We start from the raw sequence: 10,016 nt of genomic DNA, 5'->3' as shown, positions 1-10,016 counted from the left end.
AAAAAAAAAAAAAAAAAAAAAAAAAAAAAAAAAAAAAAAAAAAAAAAAAAAAAAAAAAAAACGTGCGTCTAGAAGGAACTAAACAACTTAACCTTAAGCATGAAATTGGCGCACCTTAAATACACAAACCGCGCACCTTAAGCGCACAAACAAAGCACCTTAAGAACACAAAACACGCACCTAAAGTTTTAAACTGACGCACCTTAAGCACACAAACCACGCACCTTAAGAAGTAAAACAACGCACTTAAAGCTTTAGATTGATGCACGTTAAGTTTCTACAATAACACACCCTAACTTTTCACTAAAGAACTGACGTACCTTAAGGACATAAACTACGCACCTAAAGAAGAAAAATCACGCATAAATTTGACCAATACGTAAAATTACCGAATTGTCACCGTATATTTTTAATCATTGTTAATCTGAACGTTAATTTTGACAAGATCAATAACTCTCATCTCACTGCATAATCACACCTGCACATAAATAACTTATAAATAAATAATACTTTATTCTTAATTAGTATTAATTTTCCAGCATAAATATTATATTTTCATGCAACCTCAAATTGGTACAACTGTCTGAAGTTTCTAGGTTAGCACAAAATTTATTTAAAAATACCCACAAAAAAAAAAAAGGATAAAATTATGGACGGTAGCAGAGCCGTTGGAAACAAGAATGTAGAAGCTTGGTTGTGGCTCTCCGTACACCAAAATCTTTACTCATACAACAAAGTGACAAACAAACACCATCGCACCATTTTCCTATTCATTTCACATTTCTCGCCTAAGTAACCTTCTTCTTCTTCAATTCCATAAATCTTTACTCGGATCTGCTCTAGCGGGCGGCGGTGATATCTGTTCCCTAATAAATTTAACCTCACTTTTCTGTACAGAATTAAAGTGAAATCGAACCCAGTCCCACAACTAGTCCAGAAACCCAACTCCGCCGTTCCTGTCCCTTTCATCCTCATCACGAAGTCTTGGGTTAATTATAATCTCTGTCTCTTTGCTCTTCCCCCTTCATTTTATCTTCCACTGATCATAGCAGCGGAGCCGGGGGCGATAGTTTCTGAAGCATGTTTGCGTTTGTAGTGCCTGTTTGTATTGCGTTTCTTTTGGGTGTTTTTGTGGGATGGAATTGGAAACCCAAATGGGCGAGGAGCTTGTGCTTCTGGAATTCTAATTTTGATTTTTCTGCTCTCTTTAAACCCCATAGCTTAAGCTCTGTTGTGGACTATTCTGTCTCGGAGAAGGATCAAATTGTATTGCCACCGGATGATACCCCTGAAAGCAGGTAACTTTTGGATTCCAATTTTTGTATTTGGTTTTCTACTTTTTAATCAAGCAAGTATTTTGCCAGTCCCAACAATTTCCAATATTATAAAGTAGTAAACTATGACCTCTCTGGTACCACTTGTTAAGGTAAGAATTTATAGCAAATGCATAATGCATAACTTTATTTTCTTATATCGCCCATCACATTTTTAAGGGTGTGAATTTCAAGAAGTAGGGTTCTAGACTTGGCCTTGACCGGCCTCTGCCCAACAATGCATTATATGTAAATCAATAGTATCATGTAATGAAGCACTTATTACTTAACTGAGTGTAGTGGTCCATATGTATTTTTTTCTATAGCTCATCGCTGAAAGATAAGAAGAAGGAGATTGGGATTGTTACGGATGTTGATTTGGAACATTTATACCATCTAGTTGGTAGAAAGGATGGTGGTCCCCCTTGGAAGCATATGATGGATCGTTCCACTCCTAGTATGAGCTATCAAGCATGGCAGAGAGATCCAGAGGTATTGTTTAAATCCTTCTTGTTAGGATCACGTGCTTACCACTACAAAATTATAGTTAGTAGCAACTTTGATACCACTTGTTACCATTACGCCAAAAGTTATAACTAATAGCTACTCTGATACCACCGGTTAGATCAAACGCTTACCATTACACCAAAAGTTAAAATTATAGTTAGTAGCGAATCTGCAACTTCTTATACCGCCACACATTTTTGAGAGCTAGGGTACTGGACTTGGCCTTTACGGGTCTCCACCCAACAATCTCCCTATCCATGTCACATGGATGGTGTTGGACTTGACCCTTAACGGCCTCCGCCCAGCACTTCTTTTCTGTATGAGCTCTTGGGATTTTAGATAGGTTCTCTGGAGTTCTGCTTGCACAATGTTGATTGTTTTTTTACTATTTTTAGAGTGGTCCTCCTCAATACTGCAGCAGAACTGTGTATGAAGATGCAACTCCAGAATTATTAAGGGACTTCTTTTGGGACGATGAATTTCGATTTAAATGGGATGATATGATTCTACATGCATCGACTATAGAAGAATGTCCCATCACCGGAACGATGGTTGTCCATTGGGTAAGAAAGGTGAGAAGATACCCAATGAGTCTCAATCTATGCAATTATTTTCTTTCAGAACTTGAAAATTGCCAGAACTCAACTGAATGCATCTCTGTCAAATACTCCTGCATGCAGTTTCCATTTTTCTGCAGTGATAGAGAATACATAATTGGTCGTCGAATATGGGAATCAGGAAGATCATATTATTGTGTTACCAAGGTACAAGATCTTTTCACTCTCTTCTTTTGCTTTTTTATTTTCTTCTTTTTACTGTTTTTCTATCTATTTGATGGAACCAACATTGGCAAATGGCATTAATAAAACTGAAGAAGATTAGAAAACTTGAAACAACAATCTGTTATCCAACTTTATCCAAAAAACAAAAAAATGGAAAGGTTTGCTTGCAGCAACGTTTTAGTGCTTCATGCCCTTCTTAAAGTTACACCATGTGTCATTGCATGTCATACAATGCATACCTAAAAGTAAAACAACTAATGTATTATTAAGAAATTACTGCCACCAGTGAGACCACACGGGCTTAGCTCACAGTTTCAGTAGGCAGTATTTGGTAGAACAGACCAATGTTCGAAACTCGGTAGCGGCAATCCCCAAAGTGGGCAGATCCCTTGTGCGCACTTTGGAGAAGAAGAAATTACCAGTGAGAATGCACATCATGGTTAATGGGCATTTTAGCATTACAGATGTTATTCTTCCTGAATATTCACATTATACTTGGAGAATAATTGATTTGCAGTTAATGCAGCTAGTTGTCCTTTCCAGTTTCCTTTAGCAAATATTTATGTTATATTAGTAAACAAGGTGACATCATGATTTATAAACATTTTTGTGTGACAATATTATAGCTTCTAAATACTCACATTGTAGTTGGTGAATATTTTATACTAACTGATAAATGTCCATGGTGCTAGTTGCTTATCCTCAGTCATTTTTGTTGTATTTTGTGAAGATGGTGCATTGTATATTTTGAATATGTATACAACGGGTACTATCTTTTTTTCTTGTTCTTTTAAGATTGTTGTGCATGAATTCCGTAATAAATGTCTAGTGTCCTCCTCAATAACCAGGGAGTGCCATGGCCTTCTATTCCAAGACGGGACAGACCGAGGCGTGTTGATCTATACTATTCAAGTTGGTACATTCGAGCAGGTGCGGAGGACCTTCTTTTGTCTAGTAGTAACTCCCCACCCCAACAACTAACCAAAAACACTTCATTAAACAGATGTGATATGTTTTAAATTTGTTGTCTCATTTCCTCCCTAAACTTCGAAATGGGTTTGTGATGAATGAAACAGTGGAACCGCAGAGATCAGATGGTGAAATGAGCAGTGCTTGTGAGGTGATACTATTTCATCACGAGGACATGGGTATCCCGTGGGAAGTTGCAAAGTTTGGGGTTAGACACGGCATGTGGGGAACTGTGAAGAACATTGAACGTGGGTTTCGAGCATACCAGAAGTATAGAGCAACCGGTGGTGCAATTTCTCGGTGTGCATTCATGGCTCAAATCAACACAAAACTTGATCCGGCCTACCTCAACTCATCACCGGAGGGTATTCAATCTGATTCAACCGAGTCTCAGTTGATAGGTACAGTTGACAATAAACCCGGGGACAGGGCCAGGGGGGCCTTCAACATCCCAAAGCTCCTAGTTATTGCGGGGGCTGTAGCTGTTGCTTGCAGTCTTGATCCAGGGCTCCTACCTAAGTCGCTTTTAGTTGAAGTTGCCAAACGGTTTGCAAGTATAGGAAGAGGAGGACCGCGCTTATGACTTATGACTGTCTACTACTCGCACTATACACTACTATAACTAGTTTCGCTTAGTTGCATAGCTTAAAACCAAAAAAAANCATAGCTTAAAACCAAAAAAAAAAAAAAAAAAGAACAATAATACATATCATGCATTACGAAAATAAAAACACACTTAAGTTTTTTTAGCCATTCTTCAACAGTTATTAATGTTTTTACATTAAGAGTGGAGCATGGGGTGCAAACCATTGCATTCATTTTTATCAAAGCCAACAAACATAAAAGGCAAAAGGTTAAATAGGCACGAATTTTACCACGTCGATTAGGCTGTTAAACTTTCATAACAATTTAATCTATAAACATGTAATTTTGTGTTAAACTTTCAAAAGTTACAATTTAATCTATAAACATGTAATTTTGTAATATTGAAGGCCAAAAATCAATTGGTAACCTGTAATTACAGGTTACCTAGAGTTCCAGCAACCCATCCACCATTTCCTACCACAACCAATCCAATCCACCATTTCCTACCACAACCAATCCAATCGCCCCCAAAAAAATGGTGGAAAGACCACAGAAACCCTAAATAACATATAATTATAGATTACAACCAGTTTCTCAACTTCAATGCTTCAAAGTAACATGTTTATGTGTTCAATTGCAACTTTTAAAGTTTTATGACCTATAATTAACTGAGTAATGTTCATAAACCTATTTGACCCTTTACCAAAATAAAAATAAGACTAAAAGAACCACCATTATTGGAGAGCCAAATTATCAAAGCCTGCATACTATACAGTATGGCAATATTGTAAAATTCAACCATTTGGCAGTAGGCTAAAGTTGTGAAACTTTCTGAAAATGTAGATATTCAGAGAATTATAGACAACAAAATTCAGACCTGACAACAGTTATGCAAGATTAGAACACAGTCCTTTACAAGGGTGATGTTCATTCTGATAGCAATAGGATCCCCGTACACATACAATGAATGCTAAATACATTTGTAGAACAATTGGATATAACAACCAAAATTTCCAATCTTAGAGCAAATTATTCTGAAATTTGCTTTTGAATTTATGTTTTGAAGAAACACCATATTTTATGACATGATAGAACATTAGCACTCGTTCTAAAATGCACAGAAACAGAATCAAAGCTGATTGGTATAACTGGTCTAGGGATTATCAATAAACAAATTAGATTCGAAATCAAAAAATCATCAAGAGACAAGTTTATTCATTGAGTCTTGACTACCATCCAATCTTGCAATAAAAAGCACAAAAAATGTTCAATTCTGTACAACCTTTATCATATAAGAGAGTGACACAGCAGAGTAAAAAGATGTAACAAGAAAAGGTTGTACATGGAAGGCAGCATACAGTAAAAAATACAAATTAAAACACATAATAACACACATATGTATAGATGCACAAGGGAACAATGCCATGACTTGCTAACAATTTGGGGCAATAAATAATAAACAGGTATGAATCAAAATTGAAAGAGATGAGAATAGTAAGCCATGGAAACAAACATTAAGTACCAAAAACTAACATCTCGAGATTAGGCATACAGGTCCACAATGAAGAATCTTGTAATACAAAGTAATAATTCACTTCAAAACTTGAACGTGAACAAGAAACAAAAATCTATCAAAACTAGTAAACCTTCCATTCTAATCAAACAAGCTGAATCCCATGTCGTCGTCACTCTCTTCCTTTGGTTCTTCCTGTAAAAAGAAATCACCAAAATAAATTAGAATCGCAGCAAAAAAAATATCTATTCACACGGTTAATTAAAATAATTGACTTGGAATGTATTCAGCCCAATAAATTTATACCTTCTTCTCCTCAGCAGCCGGAGCAGCAGCAGCAGGGGCAGCACCGCCGGCAGCAGGAGCAGCAACAGCAACAGCGCCGCCGCCGCCACCAGCGCCCACGTTCATGATGAGATCCTCGATATTCCTCTTCTCACAGAGCTTCGCGAAGAGGCTGGGCCAGTATGACTCCACGGAAACATTAGCCGCCTTCACCAGTGTAGCAATCTTCTCAGCCTGCAAAATCCAAAGGTTGCAAATATTTTCTAAGATTAAAAATAAATAAATAAAATTGTAGATTGCTTAACAAGTTTGTTGAGTGTTCGAGATTTTGATTACCGTGGCTGGAATTCCATCATCGTAGAGAATGAGAGCGGCATAGGTGCAAGCGAGTTCTCCAACTGACATTTTCGATCAAACTGGTAATGCAATGGGTGCGATCTAGAGGTATTGCACAGCTGCTAGGGTTTGAGAATGCCGCAAATATGTTAGGGTTTTCAGAAAGTATATATTTATAGAGTATAATTTAATGGGCCATAGGCCGTTTATGGGCTTCATACATATATAGTTGCAAGGCCTACAGTTGCAAACCCAAATAATGGCACAAATTGTGAAATTGGGCAATTTACATTGTGAATCCGGTCTGGACTATCCAAATTAATAAAGATAATACGTGGCACTATAGAAGTATAGATCATAAAACAACACTGCAAGTTCAGACTTCAGAACGATCAATCGATCATTGTTCCTTTTTTAGAATATATTGTTCAAAAAACGAATGTATAATCGATCAGACTTCAGAACGATCAATCGATCAATCGATATATTGTTCAATCGATCATATATCGATCACTGCAATATATTATTCCTTTTTTTTTTTTTTGGTATAATAAAACGAATGTATAAAAAAGTATATCGTTACAAACTTCCCGTTAAGATATTTTAATGACACACATATTAATATATTTTTTCGATAATTGTATGATGAATCTATAATAATAACTTTATAAACATGTAATAGTTACTTTATAAATCAACAATTATCACTTTATGAACATGTAGAAAGTGACCTTTGACTTTAGCGCATGACCACAAGTGATTTTTTAGAGTTTTTGTGGGGTCGAGATAGAAGTGGAGGAAAGAGGGGAGAGAAGAGAAAAATGTGAGGTATTCCTACCACTTTAAAGTTTTTTTTTTGTGAGATTCATTAGGAAAACAAAAATATTACTCTGTATTTTCTAGTGTGCTTTATACGCACCAGATGCGCCTAGTTGGGCACATGCACTCCATGCACCAACTGGGCACATAAACCATATGTTTTCTCCTTTTTTTTTCTTATGACATTTTTTTTTCTTATTCTCCATCCTTTGTTTGCCTGCAAAAACTTACACACACACACACACAAAAGCTCCACCCTTGAAATTGCTTTTATATATATAGAGTTGTCAAGTTAGATTGAACAGTTTTTAAGTGGGACACTTTTGTTGAACCTGTACCACCTAAGAGTAGGTTGATAGGCTAAGAGCATCCACATTTATGGATTTTAAATAGATTTTTGCAAAGATTAAAAGCTATGGAAGTAGCTTTTAGCTAATGAGAGAAGAAGATTTTGGACAAATTTTGCTCCTACAAATGAAGAATTTTGTCATAACAAGGAAAAAAAAAAAAAAAAAAAAAAAAAGGGAAAAGCGCACTTATAGTTCATGCACTACTATAGAAATCACATACAACGTCGACTAAGTAATTAGCCGACGTTATATGTTATTTAAATAATTAAAAAAAAAAAAAACCTTTAACGTCCCCGACATTAAAAGTTTCAACCTAATACTACTACGCGATACGACGTCGGTACAATTTCACACCAGCGACAGGTGATACGACGACGGCTACGGCATTAGCCGTCGTCGTATCACCAAACGGACTCCGCCACCGCGCAATACGACGTCGGCTAGGACTTTAGCCGACGTCGTATTGCGCCGTGTTTTATATGATTGACCTACAACGTCGGTTATTTAAAATAACCGACGTTGTAGGGTTTAATAAATCCAATCCGTCGCCCCCAAATTAATATTCGAACGTTCAATCCCTAAACCAAAACCAAAATTCGAACAAATTATTACACCCTACAGCCGTCGCCCCCCAACAGTCGTCGCCTCCCAACATTGAACTACCCGTCGCCGACCGCCGTCGCCCACCCATCCCCGCAAAGCGCCGCCACCGCTGCAAGCCGCCGGAGTCACGAAACCCATCCCCGCAGCCGCGAAGCAGTCGTAGGAGCTCGGCCGTCCTTCATAGCCGCACCGCTGGGATTTTGAAACCTCTTGTCTCGATTGCTTAGTGTCAGCTCTGACAAGAAGGGTGTACTATATGATGCCAAAACAGGGGATAAAATTGGAGAGCTGTCTTCCGAGAATGGCCATCAGGGCAGTATATATGCTGTGAGCTGGAATCCTGATAGTAAACAGGTAGTTCTGTCTCTCCTCATCCAATCTATTGTTTTTTTTTTTTTTTTCAATTGTATTTCCCAAATTTTCGTCGTTTTGATGCTGAAGTTTTTTTCTCTTTGGTAAGAACTTTGACTACTCACCCTTAAGACAATAATAGTTTGTTGAAACTGTACTAATATACTTCCCTACTACTTGGTGAAACTGTATTAAGTGTTTAGTCACGATATTTATTTTTCCTGAATGCGCTGTTACTACCTGTTGCAATTTTTAACGACTAAGGTGAGTAGAGTTCTTTAGATTGTATTTTACATCTAAATTTATTTGCCTGTGTATGAAATAGTCTTTGTGAATGTTAAAATCTTCTGTTATTCAATTTTATGCTATTCTTTCTGTATTGTTAAGCTAAATCCTGTAATCAAATTTTTATATTAGGTTGAGTTTCCAGTAATTGTTTCTTAAGAGTGAGGAAAAGGAGTTGCAAATTGTTCCATAATTTGTGGTAGTCAGCTTGTGTTATCAAATAGTGGAAATACTGTTAGTTATAAAATAGATTTAGATACTCAAAGCTTTGGCTATAATGAGCTTGTATAAGGAGAGTTTGCATCTTTTGAAACTCAAAAATTTATGTTCCTTAGTTTAATACATTATTTGACTTCTATCTCAGTTTAATACATTATTTTACTTCTATGTCCGAAACAGATTTGGAGAGCATCTCTAAGCGGAGATCAATGTACCAGTGAAGATAATGTTGACATTGGCAATCAACCAAAAGACTTGAGCCTTGCTCTTCATTCACCTGAACTGGCCGTCCTTCATAGCCGCGAAGCATTAATACATTGCATTAGTATGTGAAATAGTAATGTGAGATGTATGTATTGCTTTTATGCTTTTGGTACAATGTTTTGGGAGAAGATTATAGCTTGTATTAATACAGATAATTTTTGATGAACTTGTCTTATTAATTATTATCAATTGTGAGATTTATTGCTTTTATTAATTTTGATATTATAAGTATAAATTGTACAGGTTTTGAATGTGATTGTGAATTTGTGATAGCTATATATATTTGAGCAGGTTTGGGTGTAAATAGAAAAATAAAATGAATATTTAAAAAAAAATATTACCCTACAACGTCGGCTAGTCTTATTAGCCGACGTTGTAGGGTATTGTAGTAGTTTTCAAATTACCTACAACGTCGGCTATTTGTAAAGAGTCGACGTTGTAGGGTATTTTAGTAGTTTTCAAATTACCTACAACGTCGGCTATTTGTAAAGAGTCGACGTTGTAGGTTATTTTCGTTGTTTTCAAATTACCTACGACGTCGGCTATTTGTAAATAGCCGACGTTGTAGGGTATTTTATTTGTTTTCAAGTTACCTACAACGTCGGCTATTTGTAAATAGCCGACGTTGTAGGGAATTTTATTTGTTTTCAAGTTACCTACAACGTCGGCTATTTACAAATAACCGACGTTGTAGGGTATTTTCGTTGTTTTCAAATTACCTACAACGTCGGCTATTTACAAATAACCGACGTTGTAGGGTATTTTCGTTGTTTTCAAATTACCTACAACGTCGGCTATTTACAAATAACCGACGTTGTAGGGTATTTTCGTTGTT

The 10,016-nt window shown here is 36.5% G+C and overlaps 2 protein-coding genes across 2 annotated transcripts; one reads left to right on the top strand and one right to left on the bottom strand.

Moving 5' to 3' along the window:
- Positions 1-709: 709 nt before the first annotated feature.
- Positions 710-4,232, top strand: LOC116011805. The gene is made up of 6 exons (XM_031251215.1): positions 710-1,298; positions 1,640-1,805; positions 2,216-2,392; positions 2,501-2,584; positions 3,451-3,532; positions 3,679-4,232. The coding sequence occupies exons 1-6, from the start codon at positions 1,081-1,083 to the stop codon at positions 4,152-4,154; spliced, it is 1,203 nt and encodes a 400-aa protein (XP_031107075.1). The 5' UTR covers positions 710-1,080; the 3' UTR covers positions 4,155-4,232.
- Positions 4,233-5,646: 1,414 nt separating this feature from the next.
- On the bottom strand, positions 5,647-6,437 carry LOC116012340 (60S acidic ribosomal protein P1-like). Its single transcript, XM_031251858.1, has 3 exons — positions 6,291-6,437; positions 5,976-6,188; positions 5,647-5,864 (listed from the first exon to the last, which is right to left on the bottom strand). Exons 1-3 carry the CDS (start codon positions 6,357-6,359, stop codon positions 5,811-5,813), a joined length of 336 nt encoding a protein of 111 aa, XP_031107718.1. The 5' UTR covers positions 6,360-6,437; the 3' UTR covers positions 5,647-5,810.
- Between the last annotated feature and the right edge of the window lie 3,579 nt (positions 6,438-10,016).

Source organism: Ipomoea triloba, chromosome 3 (genome assembly GCF_003576645.1).
Source record: "Ipomoea triloba cultivar NCNSP0323 chromosome 3, ASM357664v1".
Taxonomy (NCBI): Eukaryota; Viridiplantae; Streptophyta; class Magnoliopsida; order Solanales; family Convolvulaceae; genus Ipomoea; species Ipomoea triloba.
This window is presented reverse-complemented; position numbering and strand designations above follow the sequence as displayed.

Bases quoted from the DNA above. Each gene is read 5' to 3' on its own strand.
- LOC116011805 (XM_031251215.1), top strand. From the start codon at position 1,081: ATGTTTGCGTTTGTAGTGCCTGTTTGTATTGCGTTTCTTTTGGGTGTT. The intron at 2,393-2,500 runs GTGAGAAGATAC...TCCTGCATGCAG, and splicing joins TTGTCCATTGGGTAAGAAAG to TTTCCATTTTTCTGCAGTGA. The intron at 3,533-3,678 runs GTGCGGAGGACC...TGAATGAAACAG, and splicing joins AAGTTGGTACATTCGAGCAG to TGGAACCGCAGAGATCAGAT.
- LOC116012340 (XM_031251858.1), bottom strand. From the start codon at position 6,359: ATGTCAGTTGGAGAACTCGCTTGCACCTATGCCGCTCTCATTCTCTAC. The intron at 6,189-6,290 runs GTAATCAAAATC...TGGATTTTGCAG, and splicing joins ATGATGGAATTCCAGCCACG to GCTGAGAAGATTGCTACACT. The intron at 5,865-5,975 runs GTATAAATTTAT...TTCTTTTTACAG, and splicing joins CGGCTGCTGAGGAGAAGAAG to GAAGAACCAAAGGAAGAGAG.